The 10655-nt window shown below is 39.0% G+C and overlaps 1 protein-coding gene across 3 annotated transcripts; it reads right to left on the bottom strand.

Annotated features, from left to right (window-relative positions):
- Window positions 1-982: 982 nt before the first annotated feature.
- On the bottom strand, window positions 983-8908 carry LOC140546204 (armadillo repeat-containing protein 1-like). 3 transcript variants are annotated; one of them, XM_072669424.1, is made up of 6 exons: window positions 7708-8897; window positions 7512-7603; window positions 7207-7402; window positions 5230-5346; window positions 4818-4892; window positions 983-3234 (listed from the first exon to the last, which is right to left on the bottom strand). In XM_072669424.1, the coding sequence occupies exons 1-6, from the start codon at window positions 7867-7869 to the stop codon at window positions 3037-3039; spliced, it is 840 nt and encodes a 279-aa protein (XP_072525525.1). In that variant the 5' UTR covers window positions 7870-8897; the 3' UTR covers window positions 983-3036. The 3 variants fall into 3 exon arrangements, with proteins under 3 accessions (XP_072525525.1, XP_072525526.1, XP_072525527.1); XM_072669425.1 differs by lacking the exon at window positions 983-3234 and adding an exon at window positions 3710-3943 and having other exon boundaries at window positions 7708-8908; XM_072669426.1 differs by lacking the exon at window positions 983-3234 and adding an exon at window positions 3710-3954 and having other exon boundaries at window positions 7708-8907.
- Window positions 8909-10655: the final 1747 nt, after the last annotated feature.

Consider the following 10655-nt stretch of genomic DNA (forward strand, 5'->3'; position numbering starts at 1 on the left):
ATGGATGGGCCCAAGGTTGGATCAGTAAAGGGCAGAGAGCTCCACTCCGACTCAGATGCCAGCAAGGTGGAGGTGGGGTACTGGTGGTGATGAACTTGTGGGACCTTTTCGGGTTGAGGATGGAGTGAAGCTCAACTCCCAGACCTACTGCCAGTTTCTGGAAGACACCTTCAAGCAGTGGTACAGAAAGAAGTTGGTATCGTTCAAGAAAACCATGTTTTTCATGCAGGATAATGCTCCATCACATGCATCCAAATACTCCACCAGTAAGGGTCTAAAGAAGAAAAAATGATGACCTGGCCCCCTTGTTCACCTGATCTGAACCCCATAGAGAACCTGTGGTCCCTCATAAAATGTGAGATCTACAGGGAGGGAAAACGGTACACCTCTCTGAACAGTGTCTGGAGGCTGTGGTGTCTGCTGCACGCAATGTTGATCGTAAACAGATCAAGCAACTGACAGAATCTATGGATGGAAGGCTTTTGAGTGTCACTGTAAAGAAAGGTGGCTATATTGGTCACTGATTTTGTTTTTGGTTTTGAATGTCAAATGTTTATTTCTAAATTTTGTTATATTGGTTTACCTGGTGAAAATAAACAAGTGAGATGGGTATATATTTGTTTTTTTTTTTATTAAGTTGCCTAATAATTCTGCACAGTAATAGTTACCTGCGCAAACATATCCTCCTAAGATGGCTAAATCTAAAAAAAAAAAAAAAAAAAAAAAAAAAAAAAAAACCCACTCCAACTTCCAAAAATATTAAGCTTTGATATTTATCTTTAGTCTTTTGGGTTGGTTGAGAAAAAGAATCCTCTCAAATACAACTTGCCTAATAATTCTGCACACACTGTAGATCTGTAAAACAATCTGTATTGGAATGTGTAACCGGTGTTCAGTGGCCCTGTGGGAGAATTTAAAACTTTAGCTTTATCAACCGGTGATTTAGTCTAGATTACAGGAATTAAAGGCATCAGAAGTTAAACATAGATTAAGGTTGGCTTTTATTTATTATTTATAAATGTATCTTTAAACAAACAACCAAGAGACATGTATTGTTGTGGACTTATTTGGAACAGAGGTGTGCTTGAATGGCACAAAATGTGCCCATTAGGAACGGCCTGGTTTTCTTTTGCTTTTAAAGATGTACTTATTTATTTTAAATTACAAAAACATTTAAATGAAATGAACTATTATTGTAAAAAAAATGTCTCAATGTACATTTTGGCATTTTACTTCATTTAGTTCACGTTTGACATCCTTCAGTTCTGTTCTGTACAAAACTGCTACAGAAAGACAGACAGTCAGCTGTTCTTGGCTCTGGCAGGATCTTTCCATTACTGAAAATACAGTGCTCTTTAAATACAGTACACAGCAATATGTAGAACTGTTTTTCTTGGTATTATCTGTGTGACAATACAGTAACATTAGAATAAATGCAGATAAATAATAATTATGATGTATTCTTATGTCTCTCTGCATGTTAGCATTACCATTTCCAAACATTTCAGAAGGCCCATTAATTACAGTTACCATGCTATACTAGCATAACATTCATTAAATTAGACCAGCTGTGCTGTTTGTGGAACATAAAAAAACATTTAAAGAAGATATATATATTTTTTGTAAACAAAAACTTTGTTGTACTTACTAGATTTCATTTTCTGCATCTATTCTAATGTTATATAGCATTTTCAAGGCAGAAACCACAGTTTACCATCAGTTTAACACAAAAAAGAAAACATAAGATACACATAAGAAAGATAAACTTTTAACATGAAAAAGATAACAAATAACCCAATCAGTTAGCGAATAGTACTGATATTAATATTGGTTTAAACCAATGTCCAGAAACGTGTCCAAAGAATCTTATTCCAGACCTTGGCAGGCTTTCTTAAACATTTTCTAAATCGAATCTGAGCTTTCTGTTCTTGTGTGTTACCAGTGGTTTGAAAGAAAGCCTCTCTACTCAAATTCAGGATAACATATATTTTAATTCATTGACATAATCAAATGTTGTGAAGGGTGTTTTCTTCAGCAACAATTTGGGCTCGGTAATACTATTAAAACACTTAAATGCCACAGTCTATTAGAGTGTTGTTTCTGATCATGTGCATCCCTTCATGGCCACAATTTATCCATCTTGTAATGGTTTAATTCAAGAGTTTTTCTTTCTTACATGGTGCATTGTCATGCTGGAAGTAAGCATGAAAATTCACCATGTCAGAAAGAAAAACTTCTTAAGTGGTTTCATGAATTTGACAATGAGGTCAGGGACCTTTCAGGTCACCGCATCAAAATCCAATAAAACCCCTTTGGGATGAGCAGTAAGACGAGAGATTCATAGCATGAAGTTTCCCCTTGAAAAATCTGCAGGATGTCAACATGGACCAGAATGTTTCCTACATCTTGTGAAACTCATGCCATCTCTTTGCAAAAGTATTCAAAGTCCATTAACATTTGATTAACATATTTTTCAAAACATAATTTGTATCTCTGATTTCTCTAACTCTAATTCTACATCTGAAACAAAAATGTAACTTTATGGAGGACTGAATACTTTCACATGTATGCTTAAGCATGTGTGTATGTGTTCTGAATCTCTCTGTGCAGCTGATCTGCACAGGAAAGGGTCATTGTTGATACATTTAAGAATATGATGTGGTCGCAATTAGAATGTTCTGGTGAGAAAGTGGGCAGGACAGTGGTGAAGCAGATATCATGTGTGCCGCACAGCTCCAGGGGCCTAGGTTTATGGGTTTAATCCCCACTCATTTTGTGATCCTGTCAGGTGTTTGGTATGTCCTCCTTGTGTAGGCGTGGCTTTCCTTCCACCTCCCAAAAACACACGGTAAATGAATTGGCTATGCCCCTAGATATAGTTTCTGGGTGAATGGGTGTACCCTGCAATGGACTTGCGCCCTGTCCAGGGGGTATTCTTGCCTTGCACGTAATGTGTAAAGTAGGCTTTGGGAAGAAGGAAGATAAGGTCATATGTATGGTCAAAAAGTGGTTTCCTTCAATGAGAACACCAAGATATCACCAGTAGAATGACCTGGAAAGAAAGTTTGTGGCAGAAGCAAGCCAGCCGCTGCCTTCACTGGCAGAACCTACACGACTTAAAACCTTCTCTTTTTCAACACTTGGACTGTCATCCTCTGACAGGTATTCTGGCAGTTTCATACACACTGGCATGGTATCTTCCCCTTCCCCTTCCTCACTGAATGGAATCAGCACCTACACAACACAAGCATCAAGAATGTGTATAGTCACAAAGCTGTTGAACAAAGATGTATTAAAAAAGCTTGTTCACACATTTTTACTGGAGTATCAAACACGACATTTTCTAGTATGGTTAAATCTGTTCTGTACAGAAGTGCTATAGAAAAACAAACACACAGGCAGTCAGCTACTATTCTTGGTTCTGGCAAGATCTTACCATTACTGAAATATATAGTGCTGTGCAATTTACAGTGATTGACCACCACAGAACAACTGTATGCAGAATTGTTTATCTGGGCAGTAAGCATTTGTTTGTGTGACAAAAAAGTAATATTTAAATATTTAAATGGTATGCAAATGTTTAGGCAACCCTGGTCAAAATGAATGTCAAATAAAAAAAACAAAAACAATAAAGACAAACATTTTTATCAACATTTTAGAATTTTAGAATGTTTTGTACAATTGTATGTAACTGTAATTGCTTACAATTAATTAGGGAACCAATGAAAAGATGGAGGTCAAGCTGAGGTCTAAAATGTAAAATTCTTGCAGGATTGCTAGAACGGCAAATCAGAACCCAAGTTTCCTTGCAAAATACTGGACGATTTAGCAGGCTCTGGAGTAGTGGTGCACTGTTCTACTGTGCAGCGACCTCTGCACAAACATGAAGCATCATCAGAAGAAAAACTTTCCTGTGTCCTCTCCAGACCTCCAGAGGTTTTGTCTGTAAAAAGACTGAAGATGAAAAAATGATGGCAGGATCATGATTCTAAATGCACTACCTCAGGCTCAAGGTTTTGCCATGGCCCCCTCAGTATGTAATACTTGTCAAAAGGGGGTGTTACTAAGTACTGACAATGCAGGGTAACAGGCAAATTAAAACATGTCCTGTCCTGACTCTTTAAGGTGACAAAACATTTGCATAGACCACCATAGAGTTTTTTTGTTTGTTGTTGTTATGAAAGACAGAATAACTGTCATTAGGCTTTGCTGGAAATGTTTAGTTTATGTTCCATAACCCACAGTGGCTGTGTTTACTACTTATGGTATTTAAAAAGATATCCAAGTACATTTTCATTTAATATAACCATGTTATATTTTTTTAGTCTGCAAGTATTACTATTCTCATTTCATTACATTTTGGTTGAAAACAAAATGTTATAATGGAAAACATGCACAGCAGATGCACGGATGGAGGTGGTTTATAAATGGCCAAGGAGGTGAATATCTTAAACAAGATTCAGTTTAATCCATGTCAGTTAAGGCAGAATATGTGAAACAGCACGTCATCAACCTGTTTAGCATGCTCAACAGCATGACACAGCTGACCAGGTCGCAATGAATTATGTACAGTATAGTGTATGCTGCATGTTGTAGCTGACCTCCAAGTATGTGTATAGAAAGAAGCTACTGATCACCTGGCAAAGCAATTCCTAAATCCTGTAACACCTGATTAACGCCACTGATTAATTGATTGATTAGTTTATGGCAAACATTATAGTGAAGGTAATTCTTAGAGGAGGATAAAAGTTGATTTAGGAGTGATGGTTTGTATTTAGGTGTGTAGCGTGCGGGTAGAGGTAGTGTTAGTGTCTGACCTCATCGCCGTTCTCCCCTTTCACCACATGTTGAGCCTTCAGCACCTTAGTGGAGGCAATAGCACTGCCCAGAGTCTATCAAAAGAGAAGGCATTTTCATGTATGATAGTGGTAATCACAACCATAGGACAGTAATGAGTCAGACAGAGATAGTATAGAATGAATTCAATGGATTTGCTTTTGTGTTCACCTCAGATCTATTAGCTGAAAGCCTCAAGTATATGGGTTCTGCAATAAATTAACCTATTTGTGTATAGATTATGTTAATATAGTATGATGGTTTAGAAACACAACAAAATGCAGGTTAAGTATACATTGTTTTATTTTTACACACATTGCTCTGTGTGTTTGGGTCTGTGCTATATAAAGCCTTTACAAATATACAGCTTTCACAACTTAATGCATGTGTCACCTCAGCAGTAAGGTCAGATCTGATCCTAACGATGCACCTCTTCACTGCCATCTGAAAAGTAAAGCTGATCACACCTCGAATCCTCAGTAGAGCTTCCTCACAGAGAGATCGGCGCTCCTGCATTCACAAAATATCATTCAAATATATATAGTCGCTAAAAATCACTATAATCCAACTATAAATCCAAATATCGAGAACTCTCTTGCATAATTTATACTTAAATGTTTTACAGGGTATTTGAACCATATTTAAGAACAAATTTGGGAAATCTTTACTGTGACATTAGATCAAGCACATCTGTATTTAAAAAGAACACTTATTTTCAAAAATTAACAAAGTTGCATTGTTACTGTCAGCCCTGCGGCGCCGCGCCCCCCCCAGGGGCGGCTTCGGGCCGCGGTCCACAGGCTCCTGGGAACTTTTCAGTCAATGTTAGGTTAATTTCTATGTTCACGTACTTTCTGTTCCTCCCGTTGGTTTGCACTCTAAGGACTTTTATGTTGACAGCGGTCGCAGTAAGGCGCCATGTTTTTGTGTTTACATCTGATTTGTTTCACCTGAGTGCTGGAGTACAAAGGGAGCAAACGCAGAGGCATCGGCGCCGAGAATTACTCTTGCGATGCCAAGCTGTAAGGTTGGCTTCATGGTCTGGAGACTTCTAGGAAGTTCTACAAGTTCAAATAGTCTATGCTCTATCGGAGCGGTTTCTCGTACAGGAGTTCGCTGTCTGGTTCACCGGTTGGTCGCCAAGGGGATTTGGCGTCCGGCTCCCTAGCACCTGAGTCGAGTAAGTTCGTCAGCGCCTGACTAGCGCGGTTTGTTATTTGTCCCCTCTCGCTTTGCTCCCGGACGGCTTTCCAGCCTCAGGTGGTTTTTTCCTGGTTGATCCCCTTTCGGTTTTCACCTGTTTGTTTTCTGTTTCTGTTTATTGGACCCTGTACTTTGCTGCCTCGTTTTGTTTGTGTTTGTTCTGTTTGGTTCGTCCATTAAAGACGGTTTCTCCGCATTGCTCTGTCCCTGCGAGTGTTCCCTTGTCTCGCCTAGCCAGCATGACAGTTACAATGTTACATAAAATGTTACAGAACATATCTGCACATCTGATAGGAAAAGAACAGGTGGGAGGAGTCTCAATGGCAAAAAACATAACGTTACTTTCTCCAATCAGATTCAAGTCACATTTGTATATGATTTCAAACTGGATTTCTGGACGTACAACTTATGTTAAAAAGTTAGATCAGATATGTCTCGCATTTTTGGTGTTTTTGTTACTTATATTGTAGTTTTCCTGTAAGTGCTTTACATTTTGAACTTAAAACAAAACAAATCTGAATATTACTGGAGAAACCTATCAGCCTATTATAAGCAAATGTTATCTGGTGCCCAAGGCAGTGTACTCTAATGTCATGTTCTTGTTTATAGTGTGACTGTTCTGTGATTCTGTCAATGTTGTTGTTATACAACAAAAAAAACAGTAATTTTCACCAGATTTCTCCATAAGCCAATGATCCACCAGGTCGTGATATTAAGCAATTTGTAGAATATTTGTATGACTTAGTTTGCCTTACATGACACTGCACGTCCTGTGATGTTACTATTGCATCTGTGCACATTGTGATGATGATGCTGAAGCGATATATTGTGCAATCTACCGGTACATATCATCATCTACGTTCATGATTAACAGATAAGCTGATCCAAGTGTGTCTGAGCAGGGAAGGAAACAAAAACTGCTCTGAACATCAGCCCTTCAGGACCAGATTTTAGAGCCCAGTTTTCAGAATGAGGTAGTGTGGCACCTCAGAATGCACTTATTATTTGAGCTTCACAGACAACAGCATGCTGGTGTGAAGTATAGAGTGGGCTTGCAGGAAGAAATTCCTTATATCTATAGCTGTGTACATATGTGCACACACTCAGCAGCAGTTATGAATATGTTGAGATAATAATAAAACACTGCAAGAGACAATATACACAGACCGTGTCATCAAGGCCATCGATGTGCAGTATGACAGTTTTAGCACGTTTGTTGGACGAGCCAAGGAAAAACCGGGCTTTGCGTCTGCAAGAGGCTGTCTCTCCATCTCTTTCTTCCTCTCCTCCATCTGCTCCAGCGTTCCTCAACAGTTCATACACGTCCGATGCCAGGATTCGCATCTCCGGGGGCGTTGTGGTCCTGGAAACCATACAGGAAAATATTCAGCCTCTGTTTCACACAGCTTTTGAGTTCAGCTCACTCCATCCAAAAGAAATGCTCTGTGTGTGGGCACACTAATACTACTCACTTCTCAACAATGTTCTGTAGACTCAGTAGCATCCCGAACTCTCCCCTCATCTTCTCTCTGTTGGCACGACACTCAGCCAGGAATCGCATAGCCTACACAGACAAACCCCAAAAGCACATTTCATTTAAATCATTGGGTTATCTCCTGGAAATCTGTGCTTCCTGAAATATGTGTGTGTATGTGTTGCCTGTCTTACCTGTAGAGCTGAGTAGACAACCTGTGGGTTGGAGTGGTCCAGGAATAAAATGAGGCCGGGTAGACAGCCCTGGTCCTCGGCTATCGCCTGTCGATTCAATGGGTCCGCGGCCAGCTCTCTCAGCTGATTCACCACGGCTAAAGCGTCTGGCTCCGCGGTCATAATGCTGTATTTGCTAAAAGATTCATGTACACCTGGCGGTGGAACAATCACTGTACAAGCTCGCTTACGTTAAATAAACCAAATAACGTTAGCTACAAACGATTAACAATAAGCACACATTTATTTAATAGCTATAACATATATTTTCATCAAAACGGTTACATTTGACGTATAATTCTGGCAGTAGCCTTTAGTGTTTTAACTTCAATATTTAAATATAAATATATTCGTATTACTGCATGCTATACGCCCAGTTGTGTCTAAGCAAGACAAAACAGCCGCGAGCACATCACACCCTGGGAACAGAACTACGAACAAAATGCCTCTAAAATACACTCGCCCTCACACGGAACGTCAGATGTAACATTAGCCGACTATCTTTTAAATGATTAAGGATACATTTTCAATAACTTTTCAATAACAAATACAAGCCCATGGACTGACTGCTTTCGTTTGTAAACCTCAGCATCTTCTCAGAGTGGGTTCCGCCTCGCTCACTGTCATGGGATTGGACGAGGTTTACTAGTACAAGCCAATCAAGTGCGCTTTTGAACGTATTCCGGTAGATGTATTTCAGCAGTTTCAGGAACACGGATTCGTGCAGGTTTATACACGGAACATGTTCGTATCTATAATTTACCACCAGGCGAGTAATCATTCAGGTGTATGCCACATGTTTTTCACAACTGCAGGAATTTCCTTAGAAAATAAAGGATTTCTGAACAGAACTGTATTAGACACTGTCTCAGTACTGACAGTCACTCTTACCTGGAAGTTCCACTCTTTGTTAAAATATCACCTATAGTGTAGGTTAATGCGAAAGGGTTTTAATAACGTTACTTTGGACGCTGCGAATTTACATAACTACAAATTCTAATAACGCTAAGGTGTAAACTGTACTTCATCCAGTAAATAAAATGAAACATTGCCAATGACTATCACAAGGTCCCAAGGGTGAGGGGCTTTATAATCCACGTGACTTAATTGTTAACCTGATGCACCAGTGAAACTGAAAATAAAATGTAAATTGAACTTAAATTATATTGAGTAATAAAAAACATAATTTTGAGAACTTTTATGGAAAACGCTAACTAACAGTGAAAGGTCAGTTAAGGCAGAGCGTGCAGGCAATGGTAATCAAGAAAAGATTAGCTAGAACAATCTCAGTGACTGATGTTTCTTGGATAAGAGGGACAGAAAATAATGAAAAATAATAAGCCAATTCAATCAATGTGAATCAAACCACATTCGGTTTGTTGGTGCAAGGGTTGAACAGGATGGTGTGCTTTGAAAACACTTACTAAACAAATGTAGCATGATAACATAAGTAAAAATAATTCTTTTTTTTCTTTTTTTTTTACAATGTTCCTTTTATTAAAGAAAACATTAGCGCAGAAGGCATTTATCAAAATCTGTTTTGACAAAACATTAGGAAATGACTTTTCTCGGTTGGTTAAAAGTAAAAGTGTATTCAAAAACAAAGACTGCCCGCAAAATGGTAAACAGCATTCTCAACTCAACCTTAACTTCCTAGTGCTTGCCGGGAGATGCAAAATTATCAGAGAGTCTAGGTTCCTGTGTTGGGATTCCTGTGTGGAATATCTAAGAATCACATTACCCACCCACCAAATGAAGACATTTAGAATGAAGACATGAAAGACATTGACTGATCCTAGATCACCACCCACATCTGTCTTCCAGTAGAGGGGACAGACCAAGCTTAGAGTGTCTGAAAAATGGAATAAGGACACAACAAATACACGTGGAATGTATTGACCTGAAAACAAAAAAAGTCCCCAAAAGCAAGCAGCTGCCGAAAGAGACTGAACCCTCTCTCTCTGACAAAGGTTTGGTCACGCAACTTAGTGCATAGCTTATAAACAAGCCTAGTTCTTACTATCCTATGAGTCTTAATAGGCACCCTGAAGGCTTTAGAATCCACTGAGAATTACTGCTATAAAGACTTTTATAAAGACTGTTATAAAGCCTCAGTGACGCATGTAATACATCTCTCTCATCTGACCAATGATGTTTCTAGCTAGGAAAGTTTGCAGTTTCTGTAGGAAAACCCACATCACAGGCTGGCTCTGCAGACAAGATGTAAAACCTCCACACACTGTAATTCTGACTGAGTAGGGTTACAAATGTGAATATGTTCAAACATTTGTCAACACATTCTTAGTGAATTTAGCTATTTTAAGGTGCATCCTTTACTGACACTGGCATTCAGTTATGCACGGAGAGTTTGTTTAATCCTCATAGAAAAGCACAGCCAACTGAGTAGGAATGCTCTTGAGCGGTCGTACATGAGTCTATGGTCACCTTGCCCAATGCCAAGTATAACGTTCTCCAGCACTGGGCTACAAACAGTGGAATGGCATTCCCCGCAGTAATGGAGGACCACTGAATAGCTTTATGAGTAAGAATGGCAAAATTAACCAACAAACATGAGTACCTGATCTCGTTAACACTCCTGTGACTAAATGGAACCAAACCCTCATGGTAATGGTCCAACATTTAATGAATAGCCTTTGTAGAAGAGACTGTTGCTGTAGTTAAGGGGGCATTACTATTAATACCCTTGATTTCATATGAAATGCTGCAGAAGTAAGTGCTTACAAACGTATGCATATATAGTCTGTTTGTGTATTTGTGTTTGCAGGGACAGTAGTAGTAGTGCTACTTTATGATGTGCTATGCATGCATGCGAGAGCGACTCGCTCACGATTCACAGTGTAAAGACCGAAACATCTTGATTTATGGCATTACATGCATCAGTGCACTTC

The sequence above is a fragment of the Salminus brasiliensis genome, chromosome 23 (assembly GCF_030463535.1).
Source record: "Salminus brasiliensis chromosome 23, fSalBra1.hap2, whole genome shotgun sequence".
NCBI classification, from domain to species: domain Eukaryota; kingdom Metazoa; phylum Chordata; class Actinopteri; order Characiformes; family Bryconidae; genus Salminus; species Salminus brasiliensis.

Coding starts and splice junctions, on each gene's coding strand:
- LOC140546204 (XM_072669424.1), bottom strand. CDS start 7,869: ATGACCGCGGAGCCAGACGCTTTAGCCGTGGTGAATCAGCTGAGAGAG. Junction 5,347..7,206: donor TCGATGGCCTTGATGACACG/GTCTGTGTATAT, acceptor TTGTGAATGCAG/GAGCGCCGATCTCTCTGTGA. Junction 4,893..5,229: donor GATCTGACCTTACTGCTGAG/GTGACACATGCA, acceptor CTCTTTTGATAG/ACTCTGGGCAGTGCTATTGC.